Source organism: Hirundo rustica, chromosome 1, assembly GCF_015227805.2.
Source record: "Hirundo rustica isolate bHirRus1 chromosome 1, bHirRus1.pri.v3, whole genome shotgun sequence".
Lineage (NCBI taxonomy): Eukaryota > Metazoa > Chordata > Aves > Passeriformes > Hirundinidae > Hirundo > Hirundo rustica.
In genome coordinates, this window is record NC_053450.1 from 13,232,189 (window position 1) to 13,260,177 (window position 27,989).

The window sequence follows — 27,989 nt, forward strand, 5'->3', positions numbered from 1 at the left end:
GTTTACATTTTGTATCCTGGAGGACTCCAAGGGTCTCAATTGATGTGAATGATTCATGATGTATCAGCATTGGGCTCTCTTGTTTTATGTTTGTTTGTTTGTTTGTTTGTTCTTTTTTTTTTTTTTTTTTTTTTACTTAGAGGAAGCAGAAATATGTGTTCTCTAACCTTGAACTTTAGATTTTGAGTTTGCCCATCCTCTGCAATGATAAACTCCTGTAGGACAGTCAGGTATTTTCAGGAACTGGACATCCCTTACAGAACATGAACCTTCCTTCCAATGCTTGATTTTCTCATGTCAGATTGAGAATTGCTCAGATTCTCTGAAAACCAGTCCTGATAATGATGGCAAGTTCCAACAGTAACTCTTCCTGAGCCATCAAGTCCTGAAGGTACATCAGAAATTAACATGAGAACAATATCTTTATTGCAGCAAATTACTGTGAATGTATTTCTGCAGGCCTATCTCAGCTATTTAGTTCCTACTGAACCTTGCCTCAGATTCTTTCACAATGTTTTTGTAAGTTTAAGTATTTGATCAGTAGGTTTTGATTCACAGGAGAGCAAACAGGTTTGGTTTTTTGGTTTTTTTGGTTTTTTTTCTTTTTGTTCTTTCTTTCATAAATTCTAAACTGGTTAAGCTGCATTCCTGTTGGCCTGACGTCCTTCGTGAAGAAATAAGTGTTACACACAGTATGTTTGCAATTTCTGAATAGAAAACATTCTGTGGTTCTGCTGGCAGGTTTAGCTTACGAATCATCAAGGAAGGTGAGGTGGTTTGTACTAACCTCATGTTGAGTCAAACTCTGCTAAGATGTGGTTTAGGCTATGAAAAATAAGTTAAAAACTATCTCACTTTTCCTCCGTGATTTTCAATGTGACAACCACATTAATATTTTACTTCATTTGCATGTGAATATTTTATTTCACTTACAGTTGCTGATGATTTCTTGTATTCATTAATGTCTGGCTTTGTGCTTTGTTTCCTGACATCTTTCAGGATGGACAGGCTTGTGCACATGCTTGTCCTATGTAGAGAGTGTTTTAATCCACTACAGTAAATAACTCCTGACAGTGGACTTGCATGTTGCTCTCAGATGTGCTGGATGAGGGGAGAGAAAGGGATAGTGAATTGGCTACCAGGTAAGTTTTGTAATTTATTTACAAGGCAGTAATTAAAAACTTGAAAACAAACTTGAAACAGTAGATTACCTACACCTGTAAACAAAATTATTTTTCTACTCTGGAATTTGATTTGGAATGGGACTTTATGTTCACATATTCTTCAGAATGTTTACAGTCTTTAGCAGTGCATTTCAAATACTTGAATAGCCTTGCCTTTTTCTGCCTACCAGTAGTTTTGTGGAGCTATTTAAGTAGCTTAAATTTTAATCCATGGGTATTTGGAAGAAGGATGAATCAGTGGTCAAAAAACCACAGCTCATTTATTTTACATAATACCAAAAGAAAAAATAGGTCAGTATTCTGTGCATTACTTTACTAATAGGATAGTATAATTGCTGTGTAGTTAGTGTCTATGGGGTACTTTGAAGATGTAATTTGTTGTACAAGAGGACTAATGCGTTCATACATTTTTATAGTAAAAAAAAAATACTTAACCTCTCATGAAGTCTTTTTGGGTTTCTGGCACACTGTGAAAGAAACCAAGCTGGGATTCAGCTGATGAAGTGCCTTTGTGTATGTCCAGTTACCTGGCTAGATCCTCCACTATGAACACGAAAGCAATAGAATCATTTGATGAACAATTTGTTTTGTACTTTAGTAGGTATCTGGATACAGAACATAGGTATCACTTGTGTCTGCTTTGTTCTTGGTTTTGCAGAAAATGTATTTCTGCTTCTTCAGTTCCTGAGAAAGTTCTCTCTCTCCTGCAAACACGGACTTGCAGAAAGCTCTGGTGTTCCTGAGCTATTGAACTGAAATTTCTTGTTGGATCTACTGACAACATTTTAGATTTTTTCTGACAAATTTTCAAGACCTAGAAATTAGCTGACAGTGGGAAATAAATCCATCAACTTACATGGTAAGCATCTGCCAATTCTGTATTCACATTTTTCTGCATTGTTTTACTTAATCCTCTACTGGCTGACTGATCATCATTGTGACTCCTTCCACCCTCCACATAGTAGAGTGTTCCATGCAGTTCAGGAAAGTTGTGGGAAACCGATAGAAAGATTTTTATTCTATGAAGTTGGGGAAAATTAGCACCTCTTTCTAGAAAATTTACTGCTGAGAGGTTAACAGTACAGCAAAACTTGCAGCATCTAGTAAGAGAAAAAAAATGAACAAGGGATTCATCACTGAAATCTGCATTCAAAAAGATATCACTTATACTTTTTAGGACTCTTTAGGTTTGAACTATGTCCACATCAATAAAACCAAAGTAATGATTGTCATCTGGCTACTTTTTGAAAGTTATGTTTGTTTTGCGAAACACATAAGTAAAGAAAAATGCGACAAAAAAGAAGACATATAATGAAATTGCATCATTTGAGGTTGTGGCTCTGCAGATGCATCTATGATGTGCTGCTTCATACCAAAGGGAAGCTACGGTACCTTGACTCCCCCAGCATCTGCAGGTCTGCAATTGCTTAAGCACAGGACCTCTGTGGAATTCAAGCACAGATGTGGCACTGAGGATGCTGAGGTACAGCACTAAGGGTCTTAGGGATTCAGAACTCAAAATGCACACACAATGTTCACACACACTCCCAAGCCAAGACAGCTCTGTGTAGTCAGCTGCTGTGTGTCAGGAGGCTGCTGCTGCTCTCTGCAAAACTGAGTGATGTGAGTTCCTGGTTCCACCCACCTAAAAATCAATTGAAACTTTTCCTCCCTGTTTTGAAAGATCTGCATGGAGCAACCTTTCCAGGCCAGGAGTGGGTGGGGCCTGGAGCTTTAGCTGGGTGCACTGCACACAGCAGGTAGGCAGAAATTCTTATACAATTTGCTCCCTTGCCACAAAAGCATAAAAGAAACACAGATTAAGCTACTACTTTGATCTTGTTCATTCTTTTATCCCTGTGTTGAGTAGTTTATGTATGACTTTAATAAATAAGAAAAGAAGGAGGAAAAAAAGAAAACAATTTGACACTTGTGTACCCATGCAAACCTATTAAATCAAGACAATCTAGAGCAATGCTTTCCAAATAACCATGTTAATCCCTCTCTCTGTGACACATTTGCTATTTTGTCATCATACACGGCGTCAAATTGCATCTCAATAACCATTTTAGCCAGCTAAACTACAATTGCAATGTACTTTTTAAGACTGTATGTTAAACTGCATAGAGATGCCTATATATTCCTCTGGCTGTGGTCAAGAACGTGGCAATTAGCTCTAAGTCTGGTGGGTTTTTTTTGGTGTTTTTTTTTTTTTTTTTGGTGGTTTTTTTTTTTTTTTTTTTTTTTTTTTTTTTTTTTTTTTTTTTTTTTTTTTTTTTTACGTTATTAAAAGCAGTAAAAGAAGTAGAAAGAAAGAAAGAAATGGACCAGCTCAATGCCCATGTGAGATTGAAATGCTTGAGGAAAATGTATTATAATGAGATATATTGATTCTGTGATTATTTTTATTAGAGTTAGTTTCTAAATCATAATATTTACCATAGATATCTGTGCCTTACATATGTTATGAGCCTCAGGACATGAGAACAGCATGATAATGCTTGTACTGAGTGACATTCTTCAGAATACAGAAGATCATAAATTCCTGGTTGTCCAAGAGCAGGAAGCATGCTGAAGTATTCTTGCTCTCTTGGGCAGTGTTCTTGTTTTCACTGCACATCTACAAGTAGCTTTGTCAGGAGATTGGTGTGGCTGAACAGGAAGCTTGGTGGAGCTCCAATATGAGAAGGTAGTATAGAGGAGATGGAAGCAGGGACAGACTACAATGGAATAATTAGAAGTATTACTTAAGTTTGTAGGAGTACCCTTGAGAGATACAAAGCCTAAATACTGTTGAGACTTACATGGGAAGCACAAGAAGAAGAGCTTCAAATGCTCTGTTGATATAAAAAGGCTGAGGAAGGAATATGTGGAACCATTGCTGAATGCAGGAGGTGATGTAGTGACAGCAGACACTGATAAAATGGAGGCATTCTAAGGTTTATTTGCTATCTCTACCACCAGCCATCCAATGTATCTGTGCTTAGGGAAGGGGTCCAAAGAGAACTACCAGCAGCAGATGAGTGTTTAGCTGGGTATTACTTGAGGGAGTTTGACCAGAAAACATCATGGGAGCAGACAGACCACATCCAAGGTGCCAAAAAAAAGAGATTAGATGTCTCTGCTGGGCCACTGTGTCACATCAGAAGGGTTGTGGAGATCATGGAAGGTTCTTAACAACTGGAAATAGGTAAATGTTGCACTGTTTCTTCAGGAAGGCCAAAGACAATCTGGGGAACTATAAACTGATCAGTATTGCTTTGGTCCCTGTGGAACTTAAAGGTGTGGGTCCCCCTGGATCACATCTCTGGGTATATGAAGGAGAAGGTGATTGGAAACAATCACCATGGATCTACCAAATGTAAATCATATCTGCTTGACTGTATTTATGATTCTATGACTAGATTTGTGGATGAGTGAAGAGAGGTGACTCTCAATTACCTCAAATTTAGCAAGGTTTTGACATTGTCTCCAGCAACATTCCTGTATCCCAGCTGGGATGGATGTTATGGTCTACATTGCTAAATATTCATTGATTTGGCTCAGCGGAGAATGGTTAAATGAGTTTTTCTCTACCCAGACATTTTTGTGTTTACCTAGTAGAGTGCCACAGGGTTCAAGAGACTGGAACAGTCCTCTTTAACATCTTTACCAGGTACTTCAAGGAGGTGATAAAATCCCCTTTCCTCAGGTTTGCAGATGATACCAAACTGGAGGGAACAGTGAATATGCTGTGGGCAGTGCTACCATACAGAACAGCCTAGGCAGGCTGGAGGAATGGGCCAAGAGGAACCTTGTGAAATTCAGCAAGGACAAATACAAAGTTCCTGTCACCTGGGAATGCTCAGCCCTTGCATCAATACATGCTGGGGGTGAATGCAGCATGGTTACTGCAAGGGCTCTGGAGAGTCCTGGCAGACAGCACATGGCCTGTGCATCAGGTGTGTTCCCTGGCAGCAAAGAAGGCAAAGGCATCCTGACTGCGCTGGAGACAGCACAGCAGGAGCTTGTGGGAAGGGATTGTGCTCCTGCTCAGCACCTGTCAGACCACATCTAGGCACTGTCTCCTTTTGAGTCCCTCCAGGAGAGGAGAAATTGGAGCCAAGTTTAGCTGAGACTCCCCAGAATGACTGGAGTCAGAGCTGTGTGAGGAGGAGCTAAAGGAACTGGATTTATTCAGCCTGGAGAAGAGGTGGCTTCAGGTGAACCTGAGAGCAGCCTGCCAGCATCTATGAGGGTATCTTTAAGAAGACAAAGCAAGGCGCTTCACAGTGGTAAGTGGTGGGAGGACAAGAAACAGCTAGCATAAATTGGAACAAGAATGTTCGGCCTGGGAATAATGAAAAGAAAAACATGTGAAAAAGTTATACTGGGATTGGTTAAAATGGTTTAGGTGTCACACATTAACAGGCCATAAATTGTGAATAGTCAGACATCATTTCCTATGTTCCTGGCTCCATCCACCTAATGTGTAAGCCTAAGATACTTTAGCAACCACAGTGAATTTCCATTGGCTAGCAATAGAAACCTTTGTTGTAGCCCAAATTCTTAATTATAGCAAGCATATTTTTTCTGCAAGACATGGCTATATTTCAGTTAGTTAAGGCTCAAGCCTGAGTCCACAAGGCATGGGGCAGGCATTTACCTGCCAGCTTTCCTCTGTGGTATAGGTTTTTTATTTGGCCTGGCCTATGAGTGAGCTTCTTGGCAGAATTTATTAATTGGGACTAGTGCTGCAGGAATGGGCTGCACAAGCACCTGCTCACACTTAGGCCTGGCTGGACTGAACATTGGACATCTGCTGTGCTCCTCTGCTGTCCGTCTTCTCTAGTTAGCAAAGGAACTGCCATCCCAAGTCTGCTTGTTTCAGCTGGCATAGCTCTGCCCAATGTTCTAATAATACATAGTGGGTAAAAGGGGTTGGGCTTGTTTATTTTTTTCTGTGAAAGAAAGAATGAAGCTGGTGTGGTAGTAGAGGATGACGATGGAAGAACTGGTCAGTCCCAGCCTCTCCATTGTAGAAATCCAACACAAGTTCCTCATTCACTTCCTCACTCAGCCATGCAGCCAGAGGCTGCAATAGTCATTTCTTCCCGTACAAGGAGCATGGTCCAGGATTACTCATAATTCATAGTCACCTAAAAAAACCCCTGAAGTTTCAGTTTAGACATGTATTTCCTGATTTTGAACATCTTGGAGAGCAGCTGGTCTAATCTAAGGCAGAGCTTGATCCTGCAGCCAAGTACTGCTCCACTTTCACCTTCTCTCAGTGCTGAGTTTCCTCCTAAAGAACAGGAAAATGACCTACTTGTGATGGATGTAGCATTAAGGACACATCTAAATTTTGCTAGCCAGCGGTCTCAGTATGGCCAGAGGGTTTCAGAATATGGAACTCCAGTCTGACAACCATGTTTTGGTGGCAGAAATAAAGATGAAGTGTGGAGAACTTATTGTGCCTACCCACAGGGATATTACTATGCCACTTCTGCCTGACTGGTAGGAACTGACCTGCTGTGAATGAGGCCAGCAGCCTTGGGCTTGAACTTCTAAAAGGCATTACATTTCCTCAAGAAGCTTTCTCCTGAATTAATTATCAATTCTTTATCATTAGCAATTAATGCTTCTAAAACCAAAGTGTTTATCTTAATGAGTTTATTAAAATAAATCCTAGAAAGTGTAGTTCTGCCTAGTTTTGAGGAATATCAATTCCCAGAGAGGGAGCAATTCAGGCTGAATTGTGTCATGCAAAATGAACCTGTTTGCCCAAATTCTCTCATAGCATAGAAGGGGAGCAATGAAAAGAAATGTGGTCCCACCCCTTTATTCACAGGTTTAAATAGTTTCCTGAAGGGTGTGTAGCAACACAGATAATTTACTGCTGGTAGCAACAGGAGGTTTTCTAGAGGAACAAGTGTCAGAGAAACCAGATTACAAGAGTGGTTCTGAGTCACAGAGTCACCTGGGATGCTCCCGTGTTGGTCAATGCTCAGAGGTGAACTTGGAGTCAAACAATCAGGCCAATGGTTTGGAGAATTTTCCTGTTTAGGGTGAAGTTGAGGATATGTGATTGTTTGGTTGCCTTTCCAGTGCTGTACTCAGCAGTAAAAGGGTGACTCTGACCGTCTGGATTACTAGCTGATGGCATGTCCAGCACTTTGTATACCCAGAGGAGGACTATGTGCACTTGGTGCTCAGTGATCTGCAGGGAATATTGCTGTGTGGTACCAAGCATCCAGCATTCTCCTTACCTTCCAGATATCCTTCCTTAATTTTTAGTGTTAAGTGGGAAAGAAAACTTAGAGACTTGCATTGCAATGGCCCTGAGGTTTCTCTTGGCATCTCCTGGAGTGAGGAAAGGCAAACAATGACTAAGCACTTGCTGTGTCTTGAGGAAAAGGCTCTGTCAGTATTCTCAAAGATATGAAAATGTGATTCTTTGTGGGCATTCTGACATGGAGATCTAAGTAGCCAGGCAGCGACAGCAGAGCCTTCATGTTCAGTGCTCATCATTTTTAGTGAGTCCCTCTGAACTGTATGACTAAGTTGTTCAACAACACCTGAATCTGGGTTCCTGGAGGATAAAACCTGTTCTATAGCTTCTTCCTGTGTTACAAAGGCATGGGTGATTTTAGCATTAGACATCAAACATCACTGGCTTCTGAATTAGGGAGTTAATACGTTCCTAGAATCACCAGCTGTCAAACCAGCAATGCACATGGTATAGCTTATATTACACGTGCCTGTTTACAGCCTACAGGAATGATGTTCCTTCCTTTACAATGAAATATAGCACACTAGCACACTGTGCTAGACTTCTGTATGTTTATCACAAATTTTGGGGACTTCAGACAATAGAACTGCTCCCTCTCTTTTTAGGTTGCCTACAAGCTGTACAGGCTTGCTTGCCTGTGTACTATTATTTCCTCGCATTTCAGGCCAGCCTGATGGATGACAGAGTTGAAAACAGAGATGGGCGAGAGATCTGCCTAGAATCATAGAATGGTTTGGGTTGGAAGGAACCTTAAAGATCATCTAGTTCAAACCCCCACACTGTGAGCAGGGCCTCTTTCCACTAGACCAGGTTGCTCTGTGCTCCATCCAACCTGGCCTTGAACACTTCCAGGGAGGGGGCATCCACAATTTCTCTGGGCTCACCACCCTCACAGTTTGGAATTTCTTTCTCATATCTAATTTAAATCTACTCTCCTTCAGTTAAATTCATCCCCCCTTGTTCTGTCACTACATGTCCTTGCAAAAAGTCTCTCTCTGTTTTCCTTGTAGGCTCCCTTCCAGTACTGAAGGCTGCAGTTAGGCCACCCCAAGGCCTTTTTTTTTTTTTTTCCAGGCTGAACAAACCCAAATCTCTCAGCCTTTCTCCACAGGAGAATGCTCCATCCTGCTAATCATCTTGGTGGCCTCCTCTAGACTTACTCCAACAGGTCCATGGCCTTTCTGTGCTGGGGACCCCAGAGCTGGATGCAGCACTGCAGGTGGGGCCTCACGAGAACAAAGTAGAGGAAGAGAATCACAGGGTTTTGGATGCAGCCCAGGACACGTCTGGCTTTCTGGCCTGTGAATGCACATTGCCAGCTCATGTCCAGCCTCCCATCCAGCACCATCCCCAAGTCCTTCTGGGCAGGGCTGCTCTCCATCTGTTCATCCCTCACCTGGACTGATACCGGGGGTTCTCCCAACTCAAGTGCAGCACCTTGCACTTGGTCTTGTTAAACCTCATAAGGTTCCCATGGGCCACTTCTCAAACCTGGTCCCTCTGGGTGGCATCCAGATCCCTCTGGATGGCATCCCATCCCTCAGGTGTGTCAATTGCACCACCCAGCTTGGTGCCATCTGCAAATATGTTTAGGGTGAGCTTCCTGCCTTTGCAATGTCATTAATGAAGATATTAAATAGCACTGTTCCCACTACAGATCCCTGAGGGACATCCCTTGTCCCTGATGTCCATCAGGACTCAGAGCCATTGACCAACACCCTCTGGATGTGTCCATCTAACCAATTCTTTATCCACCTAACAGTCCACCCATTGAATCCATCTCTCCAGTTTAAAGAGAATGTTATTGTAGGGGACTGTGTCAAAGGCTTTACAGAAGATAAATGCCTATCAAGCAATATAATTGCATAGCCAAATTAAGGAAATTATAACAAGTTCTAAGTTTGAAGTTAGTCCCACTTTGCATGCAAGATTTAACCAAATGACCTCCAGAGATACCTTCCACCTCAAATTATGATTCTAACAAAAGAAGGATTTTTTCAAGAGATACTTAAATGTTTTCTCTGAGCTCTGAAGTCATTAGGGAAATTACTGGGAAGGAAATCCCTGTGCAAGTCAGAGATTAAAGAAGGTCATGCTTTTTCCATCTCTGGGCTTTGCAAATCACATCAGTACTTCATATACCAATGATCTTATTTCTGGAAATGGTGAAATTATATTCACTTCTGCATGCTCTAAATTTACCCCTAAATTACACATAGAAATACCAACCCTAAAATGCATGTAGAAATGAAATAAAAATTCACAACAGGCTGGATGCACCGTGCAGACCTGTGCTGACTTTTTAGTCACTGATGACTAAACAGTAGTTACATTTGCTCAGCCCAGTGATGTGAAGGCTGGATTGAGCCCTGTCCCTGGTTTCCTATCCCTGATTTGTTCTCCCTACCATAAATGAATGAGCATGGGTTATTGTATATACAGCAGGTGCCAGGCACATCCTCTGGCACTTTTATTTCCTCTTCTTGAGGAATTCACAGACGAAGTAGATGGTGACTTGGCACTCAGAGTCGTTCCACTCTCCTGTGCTGAGCATTTCCACGCAGTCCTCGTGACCAGCTGGGTCATGTGGCTCCCCTTGCTTCCAGTTACTGTAGTTCTGCAGTGGGCTGTTGTCCGCATACACAAACTGTCCTTCTCTTTCCATGTCATTCAGCCCAATGAAGGCTCGGAACAGGCCGCTGTTGGAGATGTAGTCAGCAATCAGGGCATTGGTTGCCTCATCTTTAGGCATGGCCAGTGATCCTCCTCTGTCTCTGCAGTGGATCAAGGCTTCTCTGTAATTCTTCTCTTCTTTCACAATGTAATAGAATTTCTCATCTGTCTCCCTGATACCTGCTATAACTTGGAAGAAGAAAAACTGCTTAATGGCGTGTCAACAGATGCTGAAGGTTATTCTATTCCAATATGACAATGAAATTATTTTTACATTAGAATTAATAAAAGGGAAGGAGAAAAAGTATTCCCACCACTGTATTTATGATGAGTGATGAGGACATGATCAGAGACTGATGTGACTAATGGGATTGTCAAACACTCAGCACATATTAGGATGCGAACTATTTGGTCCTGATTGGTGTGTCTCCTGTGACGCTTCAGTTTTATTTCCTGGATATCTAATACTAATCAACTTAGGGCATGCTATAATTAAATGGCAATGTCTCATTCTGGATCACCCTATTGCTTTTTATGTTCTTGAATAGAGATTGTGAAAGAGTGCCATGGGATAGAAACACAGGGGTATAGATAGGTTTTCAGGCCCTTTCCATGTTAAGATAAAGAATGTAACTGCTAAGATAAGACATTTTAGATACGGCCTGATATTCAGAGCTGCTGTTGCACTGTGGCATTGACTAGGAAGAAAACTGTGGCTGCTCAGCAGTTTTAAAAGGCAGATCTCTCAACCAGTGGGTGTATAGCCTAGCGAATTAAGCAATGCTAAGGAGCTTGCCTGGTTGCTGGAAGTTGATTGTCTCTGTTAATGGATTGCTGGAATGGTCCTGAGCAGAGTTTGGCCTGGGAAAATTAATGCTCTTCCAAACAATTCAGGAACTACTCCAGGCACAGCTTGGAATTTAGTAGAGGGACACTCTTTGATAATACATCATTCAGTTTTCTAGTATTTTTAATATAGATGGGTGTAGTTCTGTGACAGATGCCCACAGTGACAAAGAAGAGTCTCAAATTAATTTAATTTAGTGATATAGCCCTAGTCTTGGACGTGGTAGAGCTGTCTCAAAATCAGTTTTATGACAGGAAACTCCCTTTCAGTGGGGCAGTTTTCACTGTCCACCTGACAGCACTGCCTGCAAACATGGCTTCTTACAACCCATATCCTTGAGTGTTGGTCCCTTGTTACAGGAAAATTGTGCATGCACTGAAGGGAGCACTAGGAGTACTGTGTCTGCAGGCTTCCTGGGCAGCAGAAAGATCAAGAGGTTCTTATTGCTCTTCTGGCCCCCCTAGAGCAGACTGGCACAAACTTCTGCCTTATATTGCCTGACTAGCCACCAAATCTGAGCAGAATGACAGTGCAGAGGTGGTTAGCAAATCATTCCTCATGCTTTTCATGATGCATTCTCTTGTGCTGTTGATAACTTTGTTTTTGCTTTTAGTCATCTGGTCCTTTTATCCTTACAGATGTAAGACTGTCTCTCCTTTTAGGTTTTCAGCGTGCCTGAAACAGAGGACTCTCTCTCTCTGAGTCATTTGTGGACACTTCCATAGAGCAATAACAGTAGAAGAATAGCAATGGTATCTGTTATTGGAGTCAAAAAAACCCTATCAAACACATAAGGGTCCTTACCATTCTTCACAAACTTGATGGATGTGTTAAGACGAGCAACATTGATATTTAGTTGTCCAACAAATCTGCGGTACCTTCCACAGTCACAGACCGTGCCTGATGCAATACAAAGGACAGAAGATTTACCCATTTAGAACCCTGTGTGTGTGCATGGAGAGTCACCTGTAGCCCACTTCCAAAACTTCTGAAGACCTGGGCTCCACTTATGGAGAGCCAGTCTTACCTTACCCCACTGGCTATACTTCTGTTGATCAAAGTGTTTAATGTTTTGGCTCTGTACACTCTGTACACTCCCTAGTGAACTGGCTTAAGCAAGTTAATACCAACCCAAATAATCAATAAATTTCAAGTGCTGAAGTCTCAGTTAATCTTTTTTTTTTTTTTCCTTTTTTTCTTTTCTTTTTTTAACTGGAATTTGGCTTGGTGGAGGTTTTGTTTGTTCTTCTGTTATTCTCAGAAAGAAAATAAGTTGCTGATGGTTTCCCATTAACAACCAAATGGTCATTTAATATGAAATCTCTTAAAAATAAACACAAGTATAACTTCAAGGTGGGTAGCCATTCAAGGTTACAATGACTGAGAAGAACTTTCTAGGTTGTCAGTCAAATTCTCCTCCTGTAAGCAAATGCATTGCATTAATTTTACAACAGATTATGTTCTATCTAAAATCACTCTTTTCTCCCACGCTCCTATTAGGAGATTGTTAAAGGGCTTAATTCTTTTGATATTAAGAAACTTTCTTCTAGTATCCAGTGGAAATGCATACTGCTGGTCTGTGTGTTAGTTTTTATGATACAAAACATTATCCATGAATTTGGGTGACTTCATATTTTGTGTATGCTGGTGTATTCATAGGAATTAGTCATGTCACTACACTATCCTTTATTTTGTTCAACAAAACATTTTCAGTCTCTTCCTTACATTTCGTCTATTCTCACTTTTTTTCTTGGGCCTCAAAATTTCATGGAATTCCATACAAACCAACCCTGAAATCAAAGATCCAGCAGACTTGACCATTCTGCACAGATGGATGCGTAGCATACCTGCTTTTCCTTTTTTTCCTGAAACCCCTGGTAAGCCTTTGGCTCCTTTGTCCCCTGGAAAAAGAGGAAAATATATTCTCAGATCTCAGACAGTGCATATGTCAGGGAAGCGTATTCAAAAACCCATTTAATAATGTATTAACAGTATGCTTTTGATAGGAAGCTCTGATGGACTGTACTGGAAGACGTGCCAAGTTAAACAAACCACGATTAATTCTGGTGCATGGAAATGAGAACCCTTTAATAGCTAACTCACTGATAACACAGGCATCTCGTGTGCTGCTGGTTCCTGGTACCACTTACATTAAATATAAACTGCAAAATGATCCTGAGGCTGAAAGCACTCAAAAAATCTTGGGCTCTCTCAGGGGTTGCAGGACAGAGCCCTTCCCCAGGTTCAGGAGCTCCATGGTGAGATGAGGCAGCATATGTGCTCTAAGACACTGAATTCATGCGTGCAAGAGATTGCATGCGTGGGCAGCAGTTGGCACCTGCATGGAGGGAGGTCATTAAGGAGCAGCATTTCAGTTCAGTTTATGGAAATGTGATTTATTTGCATCCAACTGCTTTCCCTTTATGTTGTAAATTATAAAAATGATAGAAATACTTCTCCAAATGCTCTGTTTCTATATAACTGGAGGTGACCAGCTGTTTAAAAAAAATCTCAGTTGTAATTTGGGTCAGGAACAGCTGGGCTTTATCTGACATTCATGTCAGCTTTTTTAGGAATAAAACCTTCAGAGGTCAAAACATACTAATACTTGCTCTGCCTTGTTGATGACCATGTTTTTATGTACTTTTTTCTTTATATGGTTGTGGTTTTTTTAAAGAATTTAGAAGTTGGATGTCATTTTAATTAGCAGTGCTTGACACTGCACACTTGCCAACTGGAACTTCAGGGTTGCTTCATTAAGAACTCAAATGTTTAATCATAGATTTAAATAGTGACTTAGTGACCTTTGCTTCCGCAAATAAAAGAATGAGAAAAAACTCTAAGGGGACAATAAATTGTGCATTCAGATTAAAAGAGAGCTGGATTTAAAGGCTCAGAACACTGGTTTACTTTCAGATAAAGAAACTTGTGAGATTCTTCATTTTTGTCTCCTTTGGGGATCTTAGGAGATAACTCTCTGGGTTTTCAGTTTTCAGTTTTCTAGGTACTTCTGAAAATTAATCCCTCAGGTCAAAACCTTTTTTTCTTGCCTAATACTGAGGCTGGCTAGAGGCCATGAAAGGTGTATTAAAACGATGTCTTGAGAAGTTCTCCAGAGAGACTATTCCACCCACTCAACAGAATACCCAAGCTGATGTGCTGGTTAGAGACCCCAGAGTTCTCCTGGCAGTGGTGGTGGCCCTGGTCAGCTTTCAAGGCAGGTCTCCTTGTGGCAGAAGTACTATTCCTTCTTAAGTAGCTCTTTAGGAATATCAGAAAGGAATGCCTGAGTTCCTTCTCAATATAAATAGAGCAAAATTTCATTAAATTGTTGTCCAGGCAGATTTGGAGTCTACCTTGATTTGCAAGTAGTTGCCATCCCTGCTTATGTGACTTCGTTCCTTACCAGGACAGGGATGTCCTGTGCATTGCTTGCTCACATGAGCTACAGCAGTGCAGGTGACAAGGTGTGGCATCCTCAGCAGCAACAGGACATTGACTTAGGCCTTCAGCATCCAAATCAAAGACACAAATTTGTCTCTTAGAGTGTTCAGAGGATTTACTTCACAGGGTCTGCATTTCTCCCTTCCTGTTTTACCACAGAATCATAGAATAGTTTGGGGTGGAAGTGACCTTTCAAGGTCATCTAGTCCAACCCCCATGCAATGAGCAGAAATACCTTCAACTAGATCCATCAAAGAGGATTGATGCCTTAACTCATAAAAGAAATTATTTTAGCCAAATTAGTTGGATATATTGCATGTGGAAAATAAAAGGAGGGTGTTTCAGCTAGCTCTCATCACCAATCTTCATGCAAAACTTTATTTGGAGAGCACTGGTCATACCATTATCTAATATAGTTCCATATCTGGAGCTCTCATAAAACATATATTTACCTTGGGGTGGGGGGAAAACCAAGAAAATTCCAAGACCAGAGCTTACCCTTTCCACCAATTGGACCAATTTTACCAAGCATTCCCTGGTCGCCAACATCGCCCACTGGTCCTTTGTTTCCTAAGAGAAGGAATGAAGAGGAAATGAGTATGGGTGGTTGCTGTAGTTTCTTTACTGAGGCACTGTTTGGGTCTCTACTGCTGCTATTTGACTGAGTGTGGCCACTCTGCATGTGTGGCAAAGTGAAGTGAATGCAGCCCTGAGGATGCATGGAAGAATACAGCCAGATCTCTGCTCCTGTGTGGTACTGCAGTAGGACATTCCAAAGCAGGATATTCCAACAGAACAGCCTGTTCAAACATCATATTGTCTTAGAGGAAACAGAAACTAAAACTGCTACTGATTTACTTCACAGTCAAACCAGGCTGACAGCTTTTATTTTTCTCCACCCCAGGCAAAACACTTTTCCTAAGTCCTTGCAGCTTTGGTGGGAGTCCTTCTCAAAGCAGGACTGCATGTAGGGAGCTACTAATTTTGCTGTATGTGTTTTCCCAGTCTTCAGAGCACCAAAATAACAGGTGTCCTTTTTAATTGATTAATAGTCTTAGTTCTGAAATAGCTGTCTAACGATGACAGGCCAATCTAGGGAATCTCAGTTTGCAAAAGGAATTTAACATCAATAAGATGCTTTGTAAATGGTTGATTCCCTGAATTCCTTGTATCTTACCTGATGTTCATTTCAAGGTAAGAAGCAAAATCATAAGAAAGCATTTAAAAATGGAAAAAGTTTTTTATTATAACAATAATAACAGAATGATTTTAAAGTTTCTATAAAAGTAAAAACTTTTCCGATTAGTCTGAAGCCACAGTCAAGGAAAAAAGACCTTGGCTATGCATTATCATTAAACTCTAAAGATATATTAAGCTTTCAAATTAGAGTATGCAATCAAGGCTGACATGGTCACATCTGGTGCCTCCGACTGATCTGCCCAGGTCACACTGTGGACATAGGACCTATTTAATTGAGCCAAGTCCTGAAACATCTGTGACTCCTTGTTCACGTCTTGGATGATGTTTGATCAGAGGAACTTTTTTTTATTTTTTTCTTTTTTTTTTTAATGTATGGCTTTGTTTGCCTTTCTGCAGAATATAGATAGCTGAAACCCAATATTATTTAGCACCCTGATGCATTGCTAGGCAGTAATGCTCCAAATTAGATTTCAACTAAAGGGTAATTTCAGTAAGAGTAATCCTTCTGATTATGTATATGATCTAGGTTTTCTGAATCACACTCATGACAGCCATTTATATTTGTCTTAAGTATCAGTAGGAATTGAACCAAGCTAAGTATTTTTATGTTCACCAATTAATGTTTGACAGGATTGTGAAATCCAAGGGTGAAAGAGAAATGAAAAGCATTAAACACCAATCATATGCATCAGTACAGTTGTGTACAATGATATTCATATACCAGCAGTAGCCAACAAACCATCATAAATACCTTTTGGTCCTTTTGGTCCAACTTTTCCTTGTTTGCCCACTTCTCCTCTATCTCCCTTTTCACCTTCATCCCCTTTCAAAAAAATAACAAAAAAACAAACAGAAAATAAAACATTATGGTACACTTCTCTCAGTGCAGTAAGTACAACTATACAGACTCAAAGAAAAGTTCACAGGGTTTCTCTTTTTTTCTCTACAGATTTGTTTTTATTTCACATTTGAAGGCACAGTAGCCATGGGATAAATTTCCAGAAAAGAGATGAGGAATCTGACCGTCATTAGGAAAAGCTAAGAACTTTCCCTTTCACAGAGGCTGTTACAACATGAGAACTATACAACAGCAATTTCTACTCCTACACTTTAAGCACTATTAGCTATAAAGCCGATAAATAAGCCAGTCTTTCGGTATTGGGAAACTTATGCACACAGAGGCAAACTGCCAAGGGAGGCAACAGGTGTTTATTAATTGTTCCTAGTGATTCCATTCCTAGTGACTCTGTGTTCAGGGTATGCAGATGCATTAGGAATGAGAGGAATGTAAATATGTTGAAATAGATCTTGACATAGACCTTGGCACTTAATATGACACAATTCTTGCCTTCATTTTTTGACAGATGGCATTTGTATGCCGATACAAGAAACTTGTTTTGCAATTACTGCAATGCTTTATTTTGAAAGGTCATACACAGAGCATCTGTAAGAGGCAAAATCATTGCATTTATTAATGGTAGTGCAGAGATTTCTCTAAATGAGATTGAGACCTTATTACACAAGTTCCTGCATAGCTTTGTATAAGCACTTTCACTGTTGGAAGAGACAGTCTCTCGCTGTGCAGTGTGTAGTCTAAAGGTACAAGGCAACAATTAGTCAGAAAGAAATGTTATTTCCTTCCACAAGGAGCATACAATGTTGCTTTGCATTATACAGGAAATTAGGGGCGCAACTAAAGATGATTTTCTCATCTTCTTAGTTTGGAACCAAATCCTAAGCAGATTTTTTTTTCTCCCCCCCAGCAGAGGTGGGGAGGAGACACACAACCCTCGTGCACCAAAGGGCCATCACTGAACACGGGCAGCCTTCCAGAGCCTCTCCCCTTGTTCCCTGCCCGTGTTGGCAATGAGCCTTGCCATGCAGTGGGAAGCAGTGCCACAGCCTCTTGGCTCAGCCAGGATCTCACGTGGTAGTGGCAGCCAGTTGTGTCTGTGCCTGCTGCCCAGGTGCTGCCCAGAGGAGAAGGCTGTCGTTCAGTGTAAGGAGAGCCAAGGGAGGGAAGTCTGTCTGGATGTCAGCCAGAGAGGTGAGGACAGAACAGCAGTATGTGACAAGACCAATAACCTCTCTCACCAAGGGTGGTGCCTCCAGCCCCAGCAGAAAGTGTTCAGGGAACTGAGGTGTACTGAGGGTGACTATGACCGAGGCAGCCACTTCTCGCCCCTCACGGCAATGGTTTTAGTGCTTACCTGAGCCAAGCACTGCATCCCCTCCCCTCATGGACAGCCATTGGTGATTCTTCCCTCCACCAATTTGCCTTGTGCCTTTTAAACCTGTTTATATCTTTGGCCCTTATAATAAATATTCTATGGCAAATATCTCAATGATTTTTTTAATGTGCTGGGGATAAAGTACCTTCCCACGGTTGCTTTAAAACTGATCATTACATTGGTCTCATTTTTTTGCTGAAAAATACTGCCCATTCATTCCTGATTTGACTTCTGTAATCAGAGGTAGCATGTCATGGGCTGTTCTGTGAAGTGACAGCAGATGAGAAGTGCTGCACATTAATTGCAGCACTTAAAATGTAGTTTTAGCTGTTTGGCACCTATCCATTCCAGTTACATGGACTGTACTGAGTCTGTCCCTTTATGCTGAAAAAACCCTTCCGTGCTGGGACTCTCTTGTGAAGGGCAGACTCATCCTGTTGCTCAGGATGCCCTTTGAGGGGAAGGTCAGTGACCCATGCTGAGGAAGATGAAGGGCTGAACTTCAGTTCATATTGGAGGAAGCAGTGCTGAAAGGATGGACAAGGAGGAAATGAAGTGGTGTGTGCTGGCTCACTCAGGCTCTTTGTTTTTAACTCCAGTTTCCACAGGTAAATAGGAAAAGACCAAATGAAGACAGCAATAGAAATTTTAAGCATCTCTATTTTCACTAGGTCTTTAAAAATACCGTAAAATCTAGTGTATATTTCTAAAAGCCAAGCTTCTTAAATATTCAGCTGAAGCTGTGGGTCTGAGCCAGAAGCTAATGAAAGGGTTCTTGTACTTGTACTGGGTTCCAGTCCTGCCGAGAAGGACTTGGGGGTGTTGGTGGATGAGAGACTGGACATGACACAGCCATGGGCACTCACATGCCAGAAAGTAAAACGTGTCCTGGACTGCATCGAAAGGAGAGTGGGGAGCCGGTCGAGGAGGGGATTCTGCCCTTCCCTCTGCTCTGGTGAGGCCCCACCTGCAGTGCTGCATCCAGCTCTGGGGTCCTGGACAGAGGAAGGACATGGAGCTGTTGGAGTGATTCTAGAGGAGGCCACCACGTTGATCAGAGGGGTGGAATACTTCTCATATGAGGAAAGGCTGAGAGATTTGGGGGTTTTCAGCCTGGAAAAAAAAAAAAAAAAAGGCTTTGGGGTGGCCTAATTGCAGCCTTCCAGCCTTCAGTAGTGGAAGGGAGCCTACAAGGAAAACAGAGAGAGACTTTTTGCAAGGACATGTAGTGACAGAACAAGGGGGGATGAATTTAACTGAAGGAGAGTAGATTTAAATTAGATATGAGAAAGAAATTCCAAACTGTGAGGGTGGTGAGCCCAGAGAAATTCTGGATGCCCCGTCCCTAGAAGTATTGAAGGCCAGGCAGAATGGGGCTCTGAGCAACCTGAGCTAGTGGAAAGGTGTCTCTGCTCGAGGCAGGAGGATTGGAACTAGATGATCTTTAAGGTTCCTTCCAACCCAAACCATACTATGATTTTATGATTCCACTGACTATCAAACGGCAGAGTTTAATTTTGCTGTTGATCTCAATGCTAACAAGAAGAAATTGGTTTTTTCCAAATCCATGTGTGAAAGCCCTGCAGAAAGTGCAAAAGTCACTTTTCAGTAGTTCAGAAATTCAGAAAAGATCCCAGAGGCTGATCAAGGGCTTATGAAATGACATTTTGAGAGCAGGTTAAGAGCTGATCTCATCACAGTCTGCAAACTCATACAAGGGGAAAAATATGTAATAATAGAAAGGATGCAGGGCATGATTCAAAGAGTGGAAAAGCTGGATGAATCTTGACTAGAAACGCAACATGGCATTATTTCACAAATTGTCCATGTCCACTGACAAGGAAGAGAGATGGGGAGGATTTTAATGTCCAGCCTTTCCCTGTGCAATGAATTCCTTTGTGTAAAATATGCTGTAATTCTGGGTCCGGTATAGAAGTGGCTGAGGATGGTTCCTTTGCCTGTGGAAAACAAACCATATTCCTGCTCATCTAGACTAAGCCCATGACTGTTGATATGATACATGCTGCGTCCTCCTTCAGCTGCTGTGGGCTGACCTCAAATTTTGGCACGAAATGTGAACTCTTGGGTTGTGCTTCCCTCTCGTGGTCTGTGATTTCATGTGGACAAGCCATCCCACTGCATTAGGCACCTTTTTTTTTTTTTTTTTTTTTTTTTTTCCCCCCTTCCTTCCAGTTCTGTGGCACTGTGGTTTGTGCAACATGAATTTTCTAAGCCCTGACCTCAAATCCTTGTTATCTGTACCTAGAGGTTAACCTCTCCTTTGCACTGGTCTGCATTTAGGCCAGTGTCAGGTTAAATTTTGACCTAATTAGCAGATTGTCACTTTAAAACTGTGGTCTCAGGGGTGTCAGATAATGTACTGCACTGGCATTTGAAGCATGGGTGAAGAAGCACTTGGAGTCATTAACTGAAGTAAGACTATTTCTCAGCCTTGTTAGTATTTCTGCAAGTTGATTGGTTTCTTCTGTGTCACAGATATGAAATACCAGGTTGCTAAAAGAAACACCTGAAGCAGTAAATTACTAGACTCTTCCAGCTTGGGACAGTGCAAGGCAGAAGAGCAGAAGCCATGAGAAGTAAATTTTGCAACCATTAGAAAATTTTAATTGTAATTGAGATGGAACCGCAGACAAGCTTGTAAACAAGCTCAGGAAAATGCTGAAGGACTAATCACCGGCAGGATTTTTTTAAGCAGTTGAAAGAAGCTCTGTCTTTTTTGGAGTTTGACTAAATAACACAAAATAACTAAATGTTGAGAGGTTACCTTTGATAAGAATTTAATTTGTAGGAATTTACTGACCTTCAAGTGACTTAGATTTCCCGGCTGAATCTTTTGTAGGCAATTTATCTGGTTTGTATTAATGAACTGAGGATGTTTTCATGTTCATAGGCATTCTTCACATATATTTAGTGACTCTCCAAGTCTTGTAATCAAGGGCTGGCCATGGTTCTTGGAGAACCTGGGTGTAATTCCTGGGGGTTACAGAGCCCACATTCATCTGGGCTGACAGCATGTCTGCAGGCTGCCTAAAGGCTAAGGCTGGGGGGAGACTCTGAACTGGGCTTACACATGAGTACCTCAGCACGCTTGGGGCTATGCTAAGAGACTCCCTGGGACCACTTTGTCAGGTGTGCTGGTGTGCCATGGCTTCAAGTCAGCTTCAGTTCCTGACTCCTGAGCAAAAATATTACAGAAATGTTAGCGCTCTCTCATCCTCTCTTTTGTGGGTATGAATCCCTCCAGAATCCAGGGCATGCCCACCCTTTCAGATGACAGAAACATCACTTATGCTGGGCTACATCACAGCTGTCCTTCTACACCAGATACTCTAAATTGAAAAAATCCCACTACCAGCCAAAAAAAAGCCCAAGGCCTAATGACTAATTCGCTGTGAGGGAGGAAGGATGTTTAATCTTGATGAGAATACCACATGGTGGTACTCTCAAGCAAGGCAAGCAGCTTTGCCCTGCTTGCCTTAGATGCATTCATCATTCCTAGGCATATCCAATGCCCTACCACAAAGACTTTGTATGGAATTTGTTACGGGTGACACACTTCTGCTGAGCTCCATGTTTCATGCTCTTAGTTCCACCTGAAGTGGCAGATGGACCCTTCCCACCTCCAGAGACAGAATGCAAAGAGTACAGGTGATTTCTGCTTCTCTTGGGCATTAAACTAAAAGGATAAGGAGATGAGCATAATTCTGAAGCCTTGAGAACCCTACAGGAGCAACTGAATGCCTGCCCTCCTGGGAGAACCTTACAGAAAACCACAGGATTAGCTCTGCAGCCTGGGACACTGAGTCACCCTGAGAGGGGAGAGCCTTTGCGGCACTTGGACATGCACAATAGCTACTGAGAGAGTTTGTCACCAGGGGGAGTCACAGACTTTAAGAAATAAGCAAACACAGCCCAGTTTGTATTTCCAAAGCCTGAGCGCGTCACAGTTACGTCAATGGAAAGACTCAAACTTTCCTCTAATTTCACTTTCAGTGTCTTTTAGATCCTTAGCAAATTTCCCATAACTGTGTGCGTTCTTGCTTTCATGCTGCATTTGGCTGATGAGGACCGGATTTCTTGACATCAGCTGCCTGACGTGATGCTCCCTTCCCTGTCCTTCCTCCTCCCCTCAGTTCCCAGCACTGTCCTGCACACCCCTCTCCCCTCTGCCTGATGTCGGGCACTCTTTTGACCCTATTTCGAAGAAATTCATCTCCCTAAACAGCGGAATGTCTATAAGGCAGATACACATTGTTAGTGAGTGAGCTGAAGCAGCTCAGTGAAGAGCCTGCTTTGGTCAGAGCCTGGTGCTGACAGCACGGAGATCATGGGTTCAGTCCCCAGATGGGCTGTTCATGTGAGCTGGATTCGATGATCCCCGTGGGTCCCTTCCGACTCAGAATATTCTGTGATTCTGTGAAATAGCTGAGCCAGCACAAGGTGAAGCAGGGACCACATGGTCAGATTGGAAGAAAAAGATGTCTGGCCTCCTGGTTTTTGTCAGAAAACCTGAGAGTTGAGTAGATGCTCAGCTGTAGTGTGAAACTGCACCTATATTCACCCTCCCAGATGTCCTGTGGGAGCTTGCAGGGTTCCTACATATGCACCATTCTTACACAGGTTATCTGTCTTCACTCGGGTTCAAATTAGACAATACAAGCCCTTCCCTTGTAAAATAAAAAGAATCTGAAAAAAAAAATTAAAAAAAAAGAATCCTCTGATTGTTTTTCTACTTATAAATAGCTATTGAATTCATTAAAAATACCCTCCTCTCCTATTGCATTGCATGAGGCATACCCAAGCCTTCAGCAGGCTCAGTGAACATCTGCTGACTTGCATTATTTGAAAGTGTGGGCCTTTGTGAATGAATGGAATATACGTTATTTCTTTAATAACACAGAAATAATTTCAGTCATTCTTGATTCTCCTTTTGCTTGGTCTACCTGATTTGATTTTCCCAGCCTGTTGCACTGCCATTCTGACATGATCTCAGAGACCCACGAATTATGGTGGCTTCAGTGAGGAATCAGACTGACATCGGTAACAAAAACAGACCCACTGTCTTTTGAATTTATGTATTTAAGTCCCCACATATATGCTTTTTAGTTCAGGCTGATAATCTCCAGAAACTTACTGTGTGCTAAAATGAGGAATTCTAGAAGCCATGAAAAATAGAATTATGTGTTGAAATTAAAGGACTCTTCAGATCAAAAATGAGGCACTAAGAGGGAAGTTTAGTTATAGATTTGAACAACTATAGGATGTGGTAAGGCATTTTATATTTTTGGAAGGCAACGTGGATAGCAGCATATCTGGTTTCTGAAAGAGTCTGAGATTTTCCAGGAGTGGAACTGCGTAAGTGCAATTAAAGCTGAGAAGTGGACAGATATACTGGTGACCACAGTAAATGCTATTTTGAGGTACTAGCCAATGTCACAGAGTTTATAAGCATCATTTGTCAGAAATAATGATAAGGAAACATTTTACATCTAAACTGCTATGGGAAACTCCTGATGCTCTTTAGATTTCATCTCATTCCAGTTTCTCAACCTGGACCTGATTCAAGACTTTCAAAGTTCTTGTGTCTGGATTTCAAAGAAAATGAAATGGATCAGGGACAGATAGCAAGATCTGGAGCCAGTCTTCTGAAGTGCTGAGATCCCATGAATCCATGTGAAACCAGCTTCTGCAGTGCCAACCCCTGTTCACATATTTAATGGAAGTTCAGAAGTCAGAGTTTTGGGTCTTCCTCTGCTTATTTCTACCCTCACGTTGTTGCTTATTGATTTACTCAGAGCAGGTCAGCTCCTGTCTCATCTATGTCAACAGCCCACTTAAGATTCCCATTGCAGATCAAAGCTTGCAGTGTCTAGGGGAGAGCAGGCTGAAAGACAGGACAGAGCTGGGACCCCCCTCAAAGGCAGAGTCCAGGGGAGCAGAGCCTGATCCTCCTGACACCACCAGGGCAACAACCAGCAGCTTGTGCCTTGCTCTCCCTGTGTTAGCTGCTGCCTCCCCACAGGCCCAGACCCTTTCTCAGCAGCAGGAACAGCCAGCCTGCTTTGCTTCCAGGCTTAGAAGGGTAGAATTTAAGCAACAGGGCCATGGCCACTTTTGTTAGGCCAAGAATCTGGCTTCCCTGGAAAATTCATTGTTTCATTTATTGGTTCTCTTTGGATTCAAGAAGTCAATGAACTACAGAACATGGTCTTTATTGCCCCAGTTACTCAGCTGTGAATCAATGTTACCTAAAGTAACTTACCTAATGTAAGTTTTCAGAGTTCCTGTGCCATAACAGTCCAGCTAGAACCAAGTTGTTCCTAACATTTCAAGTCAAACATCAAAAATCACTAGTTACAAACACGGATTTCCCCCCTCCCCAGTGTTGGGGGGGAGGGATAAGAGATGCAAGGGTGTTCTTAAGGTATTTCATTAAGAATTCTAGAAAACGCCTCACACACTTATGTTTTTAACTGCCACATAAGCCAGTTGGCTGTGTACCTGAAATAGTTTTTCAGGAAGGCAGTACAAGACAGCCATTGCAGTGGGCTCTTTTCATTGAAAATAATTCCTTCTTTTTGAGAAGACACCTGAGTGTTGCCGAGAAAAGGAAATTGAGAAGATTGTCAATTTTTGCCTCTCTCTTATTTTATTCTTTTTAATGTTCTATTTTTCTGGAGTGGGCATTTGGCAAATTTCTTGGCATAACCCTTGGCAAACAGGCTTCAGGTTTCATTTGCTTGTCCCAGCGAGGAGAACCAGCAGCTGGGGGGGACACAGCACCTGAACACCTGGTACTGCGTGAGGTGGGGCTGGAACCCGCGGGGGTCGTCACAGCGGGCACTGGAAGCCTGATAGGACATTCACTGCATTCCTTCTCTTCTGGGAGACTGCAGTCTTCCAGAGTATTTTCTAACTCTTACTGTTGTACACAATGGCCTCTGGTTTTGCCGCATGCTTTCTGGGAGTTGGTGGGACTGTCACAGGCTGTTTGAAGACTTTTCTGATAATCAGCCTGGTATGACCCTTTTTTTTGTCATCCCACAGTCCATGTCATAACTCTCTCATGACATCTCAGGTATGAGCATAACAAAGATGTTTTTGAACGGGAAGAATATTCTGTGCACAAAGTAACTTGGACAAATTACATGTGGATTGTGTAAGTGGCCTACCTTCACAACTATTCTTGAACAAGTGATTTTCAGGGTGAGTGTGAGAAGAGGTTGAGAGTTTGCTCCTGTAGCAACTGTGAATGCCTAGAGGATTGAGTCATGCAGCCTCCAGTAGTGCAGGCAAGAAAGGGTTATAAATTCTGAACTGTCCAAGCCCCCCCACTTCTCCCTCAGTGCTCTCCTCTCCGCTGTACTGTGTGGTGGAAACAGCAGTCTCTATCTCTGCTGCACAGCACCAGGGTCCATCATACTTGCAGCACACAGAGAGTGGATCTAGCCTATAGGACCATTTGTGCCTTGCACTGGGATAAGTGAGGTGGGACAGTGTAGGAAGTCTTACAGTTATTGAATACCTTTTAATTCCTTGCACTTCTGGTTGCTTTGGCCCATTAGACAATTCCATGTTCTCATGGAAGCAGGAAGTTTCCACAACAGGTTTCTAACCTGTGGTGGTAGAAACAGCTGGTCAATGTAGTGTGTGAGATCAGCACCTCTGTCTTCTGGGAGACCACCATGTTTTACCATAGCTGAGATGCTGAGCAGGGGGAGGTGAGGGGGTAAAACATGTTCAGGATGAGTCAAAAACCATTTTTAAGAGAACAGTAGATGAAGGGGCATGAGATGTAGCACAGGCAGTAAAAACTACATCAGCTACAGAGGCTTGTCCGTTATCAAGATTAGAGTTTAAACAGCAAAGTTCTGCCTGTGGCTGTGGTCATAAGCTTGGGATCATGTGCTCTGAGCCACAGACATAAGATGGATGGAGGAAAACTGACAGCAGGACAGATTTTCTTCTGGCATATTAGGTAAGCATGTTTCATCCTTGACTGCAAGGGGTGTCTGAGGAGTAACAGGGTAGTTCATACATTCAGCCTGCTTGGTCTTTAATTGCCCAGATGACTGGAAGTTAAAACAACCAGTGCCATTAAGGGCTACTTGTAACTGTCCTGAATGAGCTCAGCTCTGGTAGGAACTGAAATTAATCTACAGGATCATATCATAGTCTCCAAAATGTATTTGATTACTGGATATGAGCCAGTAATTTGGAGGTGATTTATACTCAATATTCCTTCTACCAATCATGGATCTTGGGGATGGTGATCTAAAGTAGTAGATTGAGCTGTACCTATAAACTGCTGGTCTCATCTTGTGTCTTGATGTCAGCCAGGAAGAACAGGACTGGTAATGACTAAAGGCTTTCTCAGTGCCGCACTTACAAAGAATAATAATATCTACCCTTTGAATGCTTCCTGTACAAGGTAGACCACAGAAGCCAGCTGGAGTCCTAGCTACTCTGTGTTGTCACGAGACCCCCTTGTTAGCTTTGTGACTTGTTAAACACAATTCTGTCAAACTTTGTTCTCCAGCCTGCCATTACTACAATACTAACTAAACCAACACCCTCTAGCTCCCTTGGGGATCATTACATCTCTCTGCATTTATGCTGTGGCAGCAAATGTTTAAGCTTGGATTGCAATCATAAAGAAATTAATTTCCTGATTAAAAAATACTCCTTTAAGCAGCATGCATTTGAATAATCCATCATAAAAACAAATGAGTTTGTAGCAGTGCTCTTGATTTGATAATCTTTTTTTCTGCTTTAAATTTAAATAAGCTGCATTTTCTTCTCTTAGTTTGTAGCCTATAGAAAAATAAAACTAATTACTAAAAAGAAAGCAATAGTTTGAAACTGCAATAGCCATGGTGTGGAATATATATTTCAGATCTGTCACTGCAAGATAGATTTGTATGTCATGGACCTAATAAGATACCCTTCAGGCAATTCCACTGATGTTAGTTGTGTTACAGAAAAAGTAAGTTAATGCAGAAAATTTGGTTTCAGATATTTGCAAAGTGTTTAGAAGATAAAAGACCTGTACATGCCAGACTTAATCTAGTTCTTGTTGAAATCTGTAGTAAAGGTCCTGTTTAATTAACAAGAGCCACTGGATCAGGTCTGATGACTGTAGCAGAGATGTATTTACAGGTAAATATTTGAAAATAATGGCACTTTGGTCATTTTGAGTACTCTATATCTCTCCCTATCTGTAGATGCAAAGCAGACCGTTAACAGTTCACAATAGATGCCTACTTTTAAACAAGTCCCTCAGTTTGTATCTGTTAGCTGTTTTCATTGTGTGACAAGCAAAAGAAATAACAGAAGATTTGTGTGGTTGGAGAAAGATGAAAAAGACACCTCTAACTTATATGAAAATAGGTGACACTGTTCCTGGAACTAAAGAAATGAAAATTTAAATTCCTTGCTTCTACATTTTCCCCCATTAGAGTTACAGTTTACTAGCTGTTGTACAGTCTAAAATATTTAGCGTCTTTCATGCCCAGCCCATGCCACAAGCCCTCCAAGTCTCTACTTATAAAAAAATCAGCCTTTATCAGTACTGGTCTCAACATTAGCAACCTGATAATTCCTCACCTTTTGGTCCAGGTAAAATTGTGTGTGTTGAGCAGACATCTGTTGTAGGTCGATTGTCAACATCAAAACAAAAAATCTGAACTTGCAAGAGAAAAAACACTACAAGGGTCCCACATTTCCTTAGCTGTTGTTCTTTCTTGCTGCTCATCCTTGCAGTTTCTCAGGAAATGCCTTTCGTTGTTACAGTCTTAAGAAATGCAGCTGACTCAAAAATAAATGCTTCGCTAACTGGAGCAGTGGAAAGCTTGGGAGCTATATGCAAGAACAGCTAAATAAAGTGAAGAAAGGAGTTTGACGATGTTGTAGTTATTTCTGTCCTGCACATTATCCAGAATATTTATTTAACACTGACAGCTGTTTATTCCAATTTATCTCTTATCTGTGAGACATTTCACTGCTTTTGCCATGGAAAATTTCTCCAACATATGGGAATATCTCCCATGTAATTTTTTTCCTCTCGGCACTGATTCTTCACGTCCAGCTTTTCACTTACTCAAGAGACAAAAGACTTT

General features: G+C 41.7%; 1 protein-coding gene and 1 long non-coding RNA gene across 2 annotated transcripts; one reads left to right on the forward strand and one right to left on the reverse strand.

Annotated features, from left to right (window-relative positions):
- Nucleotides 1-1,007: 1,007 nt before the first annotated feature.
- On the forward strand, nucleotides 1,008-11,745 carry LOC120759864 (uncharacterized). Its single transcript, XR_009208376.1, has 4 exons — nucleotides 1,008-1,142; nucleotides 1,843-2,043; nucleotides 4,876-5,458; nucleotides 11,638-11,745. It is a non-coding gene; the product is annotated as an uncharacterized LOC120759864 (long non-coding RNA).
- Nucleotides 6,820-27,777, reverse strand: COLEC10 (collectin subfamily member 10). The gene is made up of 6 exons (XM_040079516.1): nucleotides 27,478-27,777; nucleotides 16,371-16,442; nucleotides 14,918-14,989; nucleotides 12,823-12,876; nucleotides 11,780-11,875; nucleotides 6,820-10,317 (listed from the first exon to the last, which is right to left on the reverse strand). The coding sequence occupies exons 1-6, from the start codon at nucleotides 27,623-27,625 to the stop codon at nucleotides 9,926-9,928; spliced, it is 834 nt and encodes a 277-aa protein (XP_039935450.1). The 5' UTR covers nucleotides 27,626-27,777; the 3' UTR covers nucleotides 6,820-9,925.
- Nucleotides 27,778-27,989: the final 212 nt, after the last annotated feature.